This window comes from Desmodus rotundus, chromosome 7 (genome assembly GCF_022682495.2).
Source record: "Desmodus rotundus isolate HL8 chromosome 7, HLdesRot8A.1, whole genome shotgun sequence".
Lineage (NCBI taxonomy): Eukaryota > Metazoa > Chordata > Mammalia > Chiroptera > Phyllostomidae > Desmodus > Desmodus rotundus.
This window is the reverse complement of record NC_071393.1, coordinates 20,572,758-20,585,038: the sequence shown is the minus strand read 5'-3', so window position 1 is coordinate 20,585,038 and position 12,281 is coordinate 20,572,758. Positions and strand designations below refer to the sequence as shown.

General features: G+C 59.7%; 3 protein-coding genes across 11 annotated transcripts in view; 2 read left to right on the top strand and 1 right to left on the bottom strand.

Annotated features, from left to right (window-relative positions):
- The window catches only part of ARVCF (ARVCF delta catenin family member), a 44,660-nt gene extending 43,147 nt beyond the window's left edge, over positions 1–1,513 (top strand). For 5 of the 6 annotated variants that reach the window (XM_053928339.1, XM_053928335.1, XM_053928334.1 and 2 more), the window contains 2 exons: positions 135–251; positions 656–1,513. In XM_053928339.1, coding sequence (XP_053784314.1) covers positions 135–239 — 105 coding nt within the window. In that variant the 3' untranslated portion in view covers positions 240–251; positions 656–1,513. The remainder of the gene's footprint in view (positions 1–134; positions 252–655) is intronic. The other variant, XM_053928336.1, reaches the window with a different exon arrangement.
- An 848-nt stretch (positions 1,514–2,361) lies between these two features.
- On the bottom strand, positions 2,362–10,850 carry COMT (catechol-O-methyltransferase). Of its 3 annotated transcripts, XM_053928327.1 has the most exons (7): positions 10,673–10,850; positions 9,906–10,047; positions 8,706–8,873; positions 8,329–8,608; positions 7,299–7,492; positions 6,827–6,958; positions 2,362–3,152 (listed from the first exon to the last, which is right to left on the bottom strand). In XM_053928327.1, the coding sequence occupies exons 4-7, from the start codon at positions 8,606–8,608 to the stop codon at positions 2,952–2,954; spliced, it is 807 nt and encodes a 268-aa protein (XP_053784302.1). In that variant the 5' UTR covers positions 8,706–8,873; positions 9,906–10,047; positions 10,673–10,850; the 3' UTR covers positions 2,362–2,951. The 3 variants fall into 3 exon arrangements, with proteins under 3 accessions (XP_053784302.1, XP_024413252.2, XP_053784303.1); XM_024557484.3 differs by lacking the exon at positions 8,706–8,873; XM_053928328.1 differs by lacking the exon at positions 8,706–8,873 and having other exon boundaries at positions 10,695–10,850.
- TXNRD2 (thioredoxin reductase 2) overlaps positions 10,839–12,281 on the top strand; it is a 47,052-nt gene continuing 45,609 nt past the window's right edge. Inside the window, exon 1 of one of the 2 annotated variants that reach the window (XM_045192790.2) lies at positions 10,839–10,970. In XM_045192790.2, the coding sequence (XP_045048725.2) occupies positions 10,859–10,970 (112 nt within the window). In that variant the 5' untranslated portion in view covers positions 10,839–10,858. The remainder of the gene's footprint in view (positions 10,971–12,281) is intronic. The other variant, XM_024557287.3, reaches the window with a different exon arrangement.

Genomic DNA, 12,281 nt, shown 5'->3' with positions numbered 1-12,281 from the left:
CTCCTGTGTACCAGCATGAGCCCTGCCCCACTGACCAACCCAGCCGCCCACCCCACCCCCCCCAACAGTCAGCTCTGACTAACCTACTCTGTTCTGCCTCTAACACCCGCCTGCCCACTGCTCATCTGCTGCAGCCTGACCCCAGCAGGAAGGCTCCTCCAGGGCCCAGCCGGCCCGCGGTCAGGCTGGTGGACGCTGTGGGGGACGCTAAGCCTCAGCCTGTTGACTCCTGGGTCTAGCTTGCATGCCTGGTACGTTCTCTCCTCTGGTTGTTTGTCCAACTGTTTCCCGTTCTCTGGGCAGAGGGTTTTGTTCATCTCTGCTGGCTGCATGTTCTGTTCTCCCTGCGTGCTCCCTGGTGGGACCCCTCCCCACTCCACCACCTCGAGCCCAGCTGTCTGAATGCCCTTCTCAGGGAAGGACAAGCCAAGTCAGGCCCTGAGGAGATGGGATCAGAGCAGGGATGGCCCCCACACCTTCAAATATCCCAGCCCCTGAAGCCCAGCAAGTTGGGATTGGCCCTGGTGCTGAGATCCTCAGGGTCTGCCCACACTGCCCACAGCAGCTGCCTGTGTATACACCTCCACCCACCTAGTCTGTGGAGGCAGCCCCCCGCCCTTGGGCCGCCCTGCTCAGCCTTCCCCTCCCTCCTCAGGGCCTGGGCCCAGTTTTTTATTCTTAGGGATCTGATCGTGGGAAGAAGGGAACTCCAGGGCCTGCCTGCACAGACCCTGCGTGGAGCTTGGAGCCCCCTGGCGGCAGGGCTTGGCAGCGCCTCTGCACCAGATCCAAGGCTGGACTTTCTGGACCTGCCTACCTTCCTACCCCCTGGCTCCCTCCCTCCTAACTCCCTAGGCAGAGTTAGCTGTTTACTGACATGGTGCTGTGTGCATGGTGCTGTGTGTGAGTGAGAGAGAAGGCTGATGAGGCCACAGGCAGGGCTGCCCCAGGGAGGCAGCAAGAGAGGGGGCCTGGCTTTGCTTCGGGACCAGAGGAATAGGAGAGTGTAGCCCTGTATAGGCAGTGCCCCAGAAGAGCCAGGCAGCTGGCCCTGGGGACAGGCATCTGGGCAGGGAGGGGGCTCAGAAGGAGTTTGACTCTGGAGGGTAGAGGGGATCCCCTGGGTTCCAACTCCCACCCTGTGTGGCAGACCAACCACCGGGGGACTGACCACCAAGAGAGGATTGGAGACAGTGAAACGGGGGCCAGGCTGTCCTTGCCCCCACCCTGCCCTTGGACGTGTGGAACTCCAGTGCAGCGGGGGGCTTCCTAAGTGGCACTGGCCCTGGTGCAGCTTTGGCACCCAGTCTGCCGGAGCCCCGGGGCCTGACAGCTCCGGGACGGATCCTCAGCAGCAGCCGGGGACTGCTGTTCAGTGCCTGCTGTTTGTGACTTCAAAACAGAAGAAAAACACTGACAAAAAGCATTAAAAACAAAACCAAAATAAGACTGTATTGGTAAACATGTACATTTTTGTAAGAAAATTTAAAAATTAAAAAAAGCAACAAAGGAACTTCTTTCATGGCTTGGACCTCTTGCCACTAGCTGATCACTCCTCCCTGTTTGCCGGGTGGGGGGTTGGGGGTGGGGGGAAGGTGGCCCCAGGTGTCCAGGGGGAGCTCAGCTCTCGGGCCCCATGGGTGTTTCCTGCGCACATCCTCCCAGACTCGCTTCCATCCTCTTCTATGTACAAAGAGGAGTGGGCTTGCTCCTGGGCAGTCACCTGGGCCCGGAGCCCCAGCGTGGTATCCTGGCCAGAGGCTTCTCTGGGCAGAGGTGGGCTCATCTGGGAGAGGGCAGTCCCTGGGAGCCTCTGAGGTGACCAGAGGTCCAGACACTTTGGGGGTTGGGGCTGGGGGCAGTGAGGGTTTCTGCAGAAGCAAACCAACTTTACCTCATCACTCACCAGCTGTGCCACCTGGTCTGCACCCACTGTCTCTTCCATAAACAGGGCTGAGTGGGGCTGGGGAAGGTGCTTCCACTCTGCCACACAGGGGCCCTGAGGGGCCAGGTGCTGGAGAGACCGTGCCTGGCCCTGCTGTAGGGCTGAGGCCCCCACTCCCTGACACCTGCTTCCTCAGGGATGGCTGTGAAGGTTGGCCAACTGCCCTGTTCTGGTTTCCCAGGTGAGATGGCCTCCAGGTGAGGACTCAGCCTAGCCTGGAACTATCCCTGTGGGCCTGTGGCAGGCGTCCTCAGTCTGGCCATTGGAGGAGCGTGTTAGGGCTGGGAGCCCCCGGGGGGCACAGGCAACATTAGCACCCAGTCCAGGGGAGTGCCGTGTGCTTGGCGCTGAAGTGGAGGCCGCCAGGGAGAAGAAGGAGCAGCGCAGTGGTTGGAAAGAAACACAAAGTGAACCTCTTATATCCAAATATCTATTTAGATCTTTAATTACTAGTTTAGTATTTTTAATCATAGTATTAGTGCATAAGATTATTAACAGTCAACCAATTTTAGTGAAGTTACATTTCATGCTTAAAAAGAACTCGGAGGAATCGAAGGTGTGATACATTATTGTTGGTCACGGCACTGTCACCGAGGCAGTGCTGCCATCTGGTGACCGCAAAGCTTGAGGACAGACAGTGCACAGCCCAGGTTTCCAGAGATCCCCAACTTCCCTCCACTTCCTGAGCCCAAGGACCTGGCAGTGTAAGAAACCCTACTGGAATGCTGGTGGGGCTGAGTGGCACAGTCATGGGCACCAGCTACCCCGATTTGGGATTTACTTTCCAGATGGAGTGCAGTGACTTTGCACGGTGAGCAGGTTGCCCTTGGGGTGGGTCAGCGTGTGACAGCCTGGGGCCGTGTGCAGAGGGGCCAGTGGGGGCTGGCCTTGTCCTCAAAGGCCTCGAGTGTACTGCACTGAGGACAGACCCCAGAACTACAGAGGTGGGGCTGGCAGCAGCATACCCATCACGCCCTTCATAACCAGACCCGGGGCAGGTAGGAAGTCAAGGCCGTGCTGGGCTGCCCGGGCCCACGTACACGACCTTCTCCAGGCCGTCCACCATCTCGGAGTACTCCAGGTAGGAGGAGAAGTGTGTGCACTCAAAGCGGCTGCTCCCACGCATGTATGCCAGAAAGTCTGGTACTCCTGGGCAGATGACATTGTCAGCCAGCAACACTGTCCCCTTCCGTAGCAGGCCACATTCCTGCAAGGCACAAGACAAATTGGAGGGGGAAAGGGTCAGGAGTGCCCAGCGAGGCTGCTCCAAACCAACAGGACAGGTGTACCTGGCCAGGTGGGGGCTCCAGATGGGAGCCTGACGACAGGGTTAGCCCCCCCACCAGCTCCTGGGGTCACAAGGGTCCCTCTGCAGCACCCATCTCCTCCCTGGCAGTGACCACTGCAGGGGAGGGCTGTGCTGAGGGCAGGTCCCACCTCTGGAACCTCATCTCTGCGAGGGTCTTCCTCCGTTCATTCCTGCATCCTTGGCCCTAGAACAGCCTGTGCTACACAATAGGTGCTCACTGAACGCCAGCTCGGGGAGTGAATAGAGGTGACGAGGGGGCCAGCATTCAGGTCACAGTGCTAAGGCCAGCGGGTCCCTCATCTCCTGGTGCCAAGAAAATGGGGCTTCTCCAGGTGGGAGAAATGCCCGGTGCCCATGTGTGGCTCCTGAGGGTGGTCACTGGAGGTACAATCTGGCCTGACCTGCAGTGCCGGGGGTGCAGAGGAGGGACAAATCTCCCCACCCACCAGCCTGCCCTTCAGGGATTCGCTTTGGACATCCCCAAGCCCCGGGTTTGACACGCCCCATTCCATCGGTGACTAGGCCCTGGGCAACCAGCCACCATTCCCAGTTCTTGGCTCTGCAGAAGAGCAGCAGGACACAGCCTAGGTCACCCAGCAACCTCAGTCTCTACGCTACGGGAGGAGCTGCTCAGTGACATGAAACAGTAGAATGAGGAGCCTGAAGAGGAAATGTTGGCCCTGGCTGGTGTGGCTCAGTGGACTGAGCACAGGCTGCAAACCAGTCGCCAGTTGGATTCCCAGTCAGGGCACAGGCCTGGGTTGCAGTCCAGGTCCTCAGTGGGGGCCACATGAGAGGCAACCACACATTGATGTTTCTCTCCCTCTCTTTATCTCTAAAAAAATAAATAAATAAAATCTTGAAAAAGAAAAAGAGGAAATGTTTACCTCCGGGGAGAAAGAGACTAGGACAGGGGTCACCCCAAGTTGCCCTGTCTCCTGGATCTGACGTTGGAAGCACAGAATTTTTTTTTTAATTTACATAATCAAAACAGTTAAAAAAAAATAAAAAGCAATCCCAAACACGAAAAACAAAGTCGAACACGTGACCCCAGGAGGGGCTGACATTACCGGTGGGACCACCTGCGTGGGGCACCTCCAAGTGACTGAAAGTCATGGGGCTGTAACTCACCCCTCCAGGCGTGTGCCCTAAGACAGAGTCTCACCGCAGTCTCAGCCCTTCTGGTGGGGGCTGCGGCCACTTCAGGCTTGTGGGCTGTGGGGAGAGCCAAGGGCCCTCCAGCCAGAGCTTTGGAAAACACGCAACTGTGAGCTTGGCAAGGCTGGGACAACCCATGAGACAGAATTTGAACAGAAAGTATCATTATGAATCATGGAGTGTTTTCTCTTAGAAAAAGAAAAAGAACTTTCTAGCAACATTGCATAAAAAGAGCGAACAGAGAGCATCCCGGGAAGAGGGGCCCCTGGAGGGCGGCTCAGGTGTGGGGCAGGGAGCGCACAAGGCGAGCTGGGAGCGTCATGCTGAAGGACCCAGGGCACACCGCTGCCGCAGGTGGGACTCTCCGTGAGTTGAAAGACGCCAGACACAAAACCATCCAGTTAACCAGGAAGGAAGGCACAAAAGGAAGAAAACTTCGGCCATCCCTGAGGAAGCTGGACATCAGGGGGAAGAAGGCGGTACTAGCACCACCCTTCCGGACACCAAGTGCCTCCTGACCGAGGACACGGGCCCCGTGGAGGCCTCTGGCCAGAAGCTCGCAGAGCCTGAGCAAGCCTGTGGCGCTAATAGCCGGAGGGAGGAAACGCTGTTCAGAGGACTAGGGCGCCAAGTGTGAGAGGGTTCTAAAGTGTCCCCAGTCCAGCGACCTCCCAGTGGTGGGTGAGGGCTGGGTTAGCGACTGGCTTCTAACAAAGGGTGTGGCTTCCGAGACTGGGTCATACACAGCACCCAGCCCTCCACGCTGTTCCTTCTGTCTGTCTCTAGCTCTCTCACCTCTGGCTTCGGGGGAAGCTGAGCTAGCTACGACGTGGTGAGGACACCTCAGGCAACCCTGCAGAGATGCCCATGTGACAAGGGACCCAGGCCTCCTCAAAGTGGCCATCCAACTTTGAACTGCCACCTGCCCCTGCCACCCCTTACTCCCAGCAGAGAGCAGAGGCAGCTGGCCCTGACCCAGCACCACCAGCCAGAGGCCCGCAGAGCCACAGGTGCGGGGCTGCAGAACACTCGCTTAAGTATGGCCACTCCCATTTGTGACTTCTCTTCCTTTAAGGGAATGACCAGCCCTGAACAACAGCTTGGAGAAAATGATCGGTCTCCTGGTTACCGAAAGGCATTATCTGCCGCTTTTCTGTAATCATCGCACACACCAAAGCTGCTGAAACCCTCCTCGCTCTCTGTGATGCAGGCGCAGCTCGGCTGGCCACCTGGCTTCCACCCTTAATACCCGATTCTCAGGTTCACGCTCCTCTGCCTGATGGAGCTCCCCCGGCCCAGGCATGCTCCCTGTACCTGCCCCACTGGTCTCCTTGTCATCTCCCCGCTGACCGCCAGCCTTGGCCAACACAGGTGACGAGCCCAACTTCTAGTCCCTGAGCGCCCTCCCGTTCCACCCCCAGCACTCCTGCCTCCCTGAGGTTCCCGCTGCCTGCACCAAGCCCTCCCTCCCCACTCTCCACACACCCAGCTGGGGTCTTGCCTGACGACAAGTCTCACCTCATCCTCAGGTGCTTAAAGTCCTCATGCCCCTCCTCCCCCATGTGGCATGTGAGGCCCTCCACACAGAGCCCTGGCCCACTGCTCCAAATGGGCCTACTCCTGGAACATTCTGTGCCCTTCACACCCACCAGAACCATTGGGTTCGAGGCGCTGCCCAGCCTTCAACCATGCCTCCTGTGCTCTCAGTCCCCTGCACTAGGCAGAGTATCGGGCCGTGGGGGAGCACAGGACAGATAACGTGGGACAGCTGCAGGCTGGCCCTCGGACAAGGAGGTTGGGGTGGGACAGAGCATCCCAAGCCTTCCATGAGGGCCAAGGAGCTGCTAAGTGTCCCCTTGACCGCCAGGAGGGACAAGGCAGTGGTTATTCATATTAAGCTCCATGTGTCAGCTCATGACAGGCCCCACGCTCCACCCTCCTGACACAAGGCAGCCCCACTGGTCACCGCTTGGTGCTGGCTGAGCGGCTGGCACCAAGGGCTGGGACAGTCTGGGGGTGGGGAATGGGGGGCGTTGCACAACAAGGGGCCTCAGGAGGAAGGAGGGCAGGAGACACGGGTTTCCCCAACCAGCACCAGCGTGCAGAGCCACCCCAGCTACCAGCCTGCTTCCCGCCTGCCCCCCTTCCCCGTGTGCTCTCAGATCAGGCCGTCTGGTCCATAGGCTCACCCACACTGCTACCCTGGTGGGGGCTGCTCAGGACCCCTTTCCCCTGGTCTCCATCCTGCCTCAGGGCCGCCTGCAGTCTTGTGTTCCTTGGGCCACCTGTGACCCTCAGGGCCACCCTTGGCAGGTCTTGGCTGGAGCACCTGGCTCTCAGAGAGGCTAAGGCCCATTGGCTGGGCAGCCCCTGTGCCAGCAGCCAGCCCATCCCGGTCGGGCTGCGCAGCTCACCTCCAGGAGGAGTGTGTCTGGCAGGTACCGGTCCTTCCAGTGGTCAAGGAAGACCATGTCCAGCGTGTCCATGTCATATTTCTTCTTCAGCTGGGGGATGATGTCCTGGGACGCCCCAACAATAACGGTTACCTGCAACAGGGCTCCATCAGTGCCTATGCCCAAGGGGTCAGAGACCACCACGCCTGGGCACCCAGGCAAGTGTCCGCCGACGGTTTCTCTGGGGTTCTGGTGAGACGAGTCTCCATTCCGCCCCCTCCCTCTGAAGGGTGTCCTGCTCAGCAGCAAGAAGGCCCTCACAGAGCTGCTGGGGGTTCCATGAAACCTGGCCCAGGAGGCTCCGTGGGCCTGGCCGCAGCAGGATAAATGTGGCCTTGAACCATGCGGGGCAGGTCCCGGGCCCTCCGCCTCCCCCCCACCCAGACCTGGCCTCTGTCAGTGTCCACATCTGTCACTGGGGGATGCGTCGCACCCTGTCCTGCAGGCCTGCAAAGTCCAGCATCTGCTGGGTGATGGCGGCGTAGTCGGGGTTGAGCTCAATGGTTAGCAGGCGGGCACTGGGCGGCAGCAGGCGGGCCATCCGCACGGCTGAGTAGCCGCAATAGGCCCCCAGCTCCAGCAATGTGGAGGGGCGCTGCTCCTGCACCACTGTGTCCACGATCAGGCCTTTGGGGGCGGGAAGAGGGGATGAGTGCAGGCCGGAGGAGACCCACCCCCAGTCCTGGTTCTGTTCTGTCTGGCTGAGCAACAGCTCCTCCCAAAGCCTGGTCCCCAACCCTCTCCCAAGGCCATGGTTCCACTATACACCCTCAGTCCCCCGCAAGCTTCCATGGTCCCTTAGGCCTCGTGCCTTTCCACACACACTGGTTCCTCTCTTTCCATGGTCCCTGGCTGACTCCTATTGGTCCTAATCCAGAGCTGCCCTCCGTGGAAGCCCCCATCCCTTCCTGCCCGTGGGCCACACTCAGGGTCTGCCTGGCTCCCTTGAGCTAAACATTTTGAAAGGCTCTGAGGGGGCTGGAGAGTGGCTGTCACATCTGTCCCCAGGGCTGGACTTTAGGGAGGCGGCACAGCACATGCCTGTGCCCAGGCTGGAGTACCAAGGTCAGGGGGCAGCCCGGAGGAGGGCTCACACCTGACTGGGACACCCAGGAACCCACAGGCACCCCATACCAGCCCCCACTCTGAGAGATGGCTTGTGAGTACAGGGCCTACAAGGAGCCCCTGCTATCCCTCTAACTAATATTGGCTGTTGGTCTGGGGGTAGGGGGTGGGGGCTGAACAGTGGCCTCCTGGGAAGTTTATCAAATGTCCCTCTCCACGTGGTCTCTGCACAGCCTTTGCTCCTGGCTGGGCAGGTGGCGTGGCCCCCAGGGCTGCAGATAAGCCCCTATCGCAACACCCAGAAACGGGGTGGGAACAGGCTCCTCTGGTCAAGGGCTATGCTGCCTGGCCCGGCATCCCCATTCCTGTAATGCACTGCCAACTGGCCAGGTGCCCACCTTTCTTGTCACCCACGTTCATGGCCCATTCCTTCTGCGAGCAGTAGGTGTCGATGGTCTCCAGCACACTCTGTGGGTCCCCGGCCACAGCGTGCTGCAACACGTAGCGCAGGATGCGCTGCTCCTTGCTGTCACCCATGAGCAGGTTGTGGAAGGGCTGCAAGACCCACTCGTGCCAGAAGAGAAAAAGCAAGGAACTGCGGTGTCGCAGGAAGAACAGCAGGGCCAGCAGCGCCAGGCACAATACAATTGTCAACAGCAGGGGTAGGGCTCCCAGCATCTGAGACATGGTAGGGGTTGGGTCCGGGAGGAGGGGAGAGGAGGAGGGAAGGGAGTTAGGGGAGGGCAGCTACTGCACACCTGTCCTCCTGGCTCACCTGCTTTCTCCTCGGTTTGGTGGTGCTACCATTGGTATCCCTTATGCTGATGGGGGCCCAAGGTTCCAAAGGTAAACCAAGTGCCCCAGCACATGCCTGTGCCTATGCTGGAGTCCAGATGTCAGGAGGCAGCCCGGAGAAGGGCCTGGTGCCTGGGCTGGGCAGAACCTAAGGGGAACATCGGCCCAACCCTCCTGCAAACAGCTTCCAGCTAAGACCGAATCCTCAGGCACACAGAGGAAGTGTGTGTCTGACTGCTCTGCCTGGGGGCCTGCTGGTCACTTTCCCTGACAGCCTGGGGCCAGCCGCTGCCCTGACTGAGGCGGGCACAGCTGGCCTGAGGTTATAACACACGGCACCGTGGGGGGAGAGGGGGCAGTCCATGTGCAGCCCATGTGGGCGCCCGCTCAGGATAGTCCAGATTCTCTGTCCTGTAAGTGAGTCACCAAACAAGGATGTAGATGGTCCCCAGGCCAGGCGCAGGGGGTGAGTCTATCTCTCTCTCTTTTTTTAATCTCGCCCGAGAATACATTTTATTGATTTTAGAGAGAGGAAGGGAGAAAGAGAAAAAGGGAGGGAGAGAGAGAAACATCGATGTGAAAGAGAAACATCAATTGGTTGCCCATCTTAAGCACCCTGACCAAGGATCGAACCCATGACTTAGGTATGTGCCCTAACTGGGGATCGAACCAGCAACCTTTTGGTATGGGAGACGATGCTCTAACCAACTGAACTACCCAGCCAAGGCATGAGTCTATGTCTTGACAAGGAAGGCCAGCCCTGCCACCTGCACCACAGAGTGAGCCAGCTGTGCCAGCTGTATCAGCCACTACAGGTGTGGCATGACCTCCCCTGGCTCACCCCCCTTCAGGCAGGTAGCTCAGGACCCAGTCTTGTGGAGCAAGGCCAGGGTCCCTGGAGTCGGAGCAAGGCTGAGTCAGCCCAGAGAAGAGTTCCAAAGAGTTAAGGACCTAACTTCTATAAGTGCTAGTTAGTGAACCCAGGCGGTATTACACGGACCAGCCCCCACCCCCCATTCTGCTTTTTGTAATTTTTCACTTCAATGACTCTCTCAAGCTCCCACACCCCCTGGCCTACCCCCTCCCACTTCAATCTCCCTTTTAAAACAACCAGTTGCCTCTGAGCAAATCAAGCTCTTTTCCCTACTGTCAGTAGTTACTGAATGAAATCTGTCCTCACCGCTTCAGCGAGCGTCTGGCTGCGTTTATCGATGGCACCGCTCCCCTCACAGGGCCTGCAGGGCTCCGCAGAGCCCCTCTAGGGGTTAGGACGCGGCAGGCACTCAGGGAAGCTCAGTCTCAGGCAAAGGACACAGAAGTCTCTGGTTGGAAAAACCACAAAGTTAGCCAGTCAGGCCTGGGGTGACTGCTCCTCTTTCTACATTGGCCCGGCGAGGGTGGAGGTGGGAGGGTGGGGAGTTGGGGGGTGGTAGTGGTGGTGTAATGAGGTCGCACCACCTGGACCCAGTCCTGAGGGGTCTTGGGCTACTGTCATTGCCTCCCTAGTGAGGCAGCCATTCCCCCCGAAAGGAAAGGCCTGCGGGTGCCCCAAGGCCTTCCAAAGGGAACCTGTTGGGGATATTACTGAGCGCCTCTGGTCCTGGGCCCCCACAATGCTCCCACGCCCAAGGTTCTGATCCCAGCTCAAAGACAAGTGTGACTCACCCACTGTGAGGCACGAGCCTCTGCAATCCAATTACATGGTCAAAGTCCTCCCCCCACAAACAGGCCCCCGCCCTAGGAGTCTGGATTCCCACGGGAAGTGAGGTACCCCGTCCCGGTCTGCACCCCTATCCCCAAGTCGGATCTTGCCGCACAGGCACAGCGCTCACACTCCCTCAATCAAGTCCGGTTCCCCTTCCCCCAATTCCTGTGCAGAGACCCCCACCCAAGGTCGGACCCCACCTCCTGGGTCCGAATTCCCCACCCCTCCAACCGAATCCCTACCTCCAGGTCCAGAGAATCCTACCCGAGGTCGGAATTCCCCCGCCCCGGGTCGGACCCCAGCAGTAGGTCGGATCTCTTGCCGGGTGGAGCCCCGCAGCCCGCGCGCACTCGCCTTGCCCTGGCAGACACCCGGACACCCGGGCCGGTGCAGGCAGCGCGGCGGGCAGCCCAGCCGCCGAGGCCCCGATGGCGGCGATGGCGGTGCGAGCGGCGGCGCTTTGGGGAGTCCCGGGGCGCTTCCGGTGGCGGTTGCAGGCCTGGGCGGGTGGGGCGCGGAGCGTCGCACGGGACACAGCAGGTAGGGCGGGGTCCGGCCGGGGCTGTCCGTGCGGGGGTTGTCCACGTGACGGTGTCCCCGCGTTCAGCCGCGTCAGCTAAGACCGGAGTCCTGCAGCTTCCAGCCACCCGCTCTAGCTGGGTGACTCTGCCAGAGGTCCTGCGAGGTTAAGTTACCAGTGCTTGCTCACCCAGCCGGAGGTTCCCTGGGACCATCCCGTGCACACGCCATTGACCACGTCTGGCCACCTCCGCCCCAGGGCCCTAGTGGCCTCACACAGCAAGTGCTCATGACAAGCACGTGCAGGATGGATATCAGTGAGAGACGATGCTAGCGAACCAATGGACTCCAAACGCCCACTGCCTGCCGGGCTCCGCAGGCGTCCAGGGGGAGGAAAGGATAGGTGGCTCCACCTCCCGGAGCCACTCCCGACACTGACGAAACAGGACAGTAATCACAAGAGTGCCAGAGCCCTGTCAGGGTCCAGGGCAGGGGCAGGTCACTCAGCTGGGTTTGAGTGCGTGTTGAAGGGCCTGGGGAAAGGATGGGGTGAGGGCGCCTTCGCAGAGCGGCTGTGGGAAGAGGTGAGGGTGGAAGAGCGGTTGGGCCCTCCGCCAGCGGTGCGTTGGAGTTCAGGACTGACTGTATAAAGGGGCAAACCTGTGTACTGTTGTGGCCTCAGGGGACGCAGGGGAGCCAATGAAAAGGCTTGTAAAGAGGGCCACCCCTGTGGTCACAAGCCAGAGCCCTTTAGTCTGAGGGTTACACCGTGGCCTAGTTTGCAGTTGGGCAGGAGGTGGTACCCCAAGAATTCTGCCTGTGGTGTTGGGGTGATGAGCAGATAGGACCCGCCCCAACAAGGACACCTGGTCAAATTTTGAGCCTCCTCCTCCACTTCAGCACTGCAGCTTCTCTAAGAGCAGAAAGATGCCTGCCCCTGTCCCACGCTTGGGGGGAAGCTGATGCACCCCCTGAACAGAAACCAGCAGGACAGCGCTGCTGGTTTCACTTGTTCCCTAACACTTGCTGCCAGGGTGTCCCTGTGGCGGCCCTCACCTGTGGGCCACGTGCCCTCCCATAGCAGCGTGCTGTTCACTCAGCCTTGCCACACTTGTTAGGGTCCTGTGCTGGGCACCACGGTCAGAGAGAAGCAGAAAATTCAAGGCCAATGGGCTCAGCACTCAAAGGCCAGACAGACCTTTCTGGGCCAGTCCTGCCTGCCGTGCCTGGCTGAGGTGGGAGGGTGAGACCATGAGGTACCACGGGGCATGGGGTGCACAGGTGCCTCCAGGTAACCCTGCAGAGTAGCACCCACCCCTCCCACCCTCGGGT

Coding starts and splice junctions, on each gene's coding strand:
- COMT (XM_053928327.1), bottom strand. CDS start 8,608: ATGCTGGGAGCCCTACCCCTGCTGTTGACAATTGTATTGTGCCTGGCG. Junction 7,493..8,328: donor GAACGTGGGTGACAAGAAAG/GTGGGCACCTGG, acceptor CCGCCCCCAAAG/GCCTGATCGTGGACACAGTG. Junction 6,959..7,298: donor TTGCAGGCCTGCAGGACAGG/GTGCGACGCATC, acceptor GCCCTGTTGCAG/GTAACCGTTATTGTTGGGGC.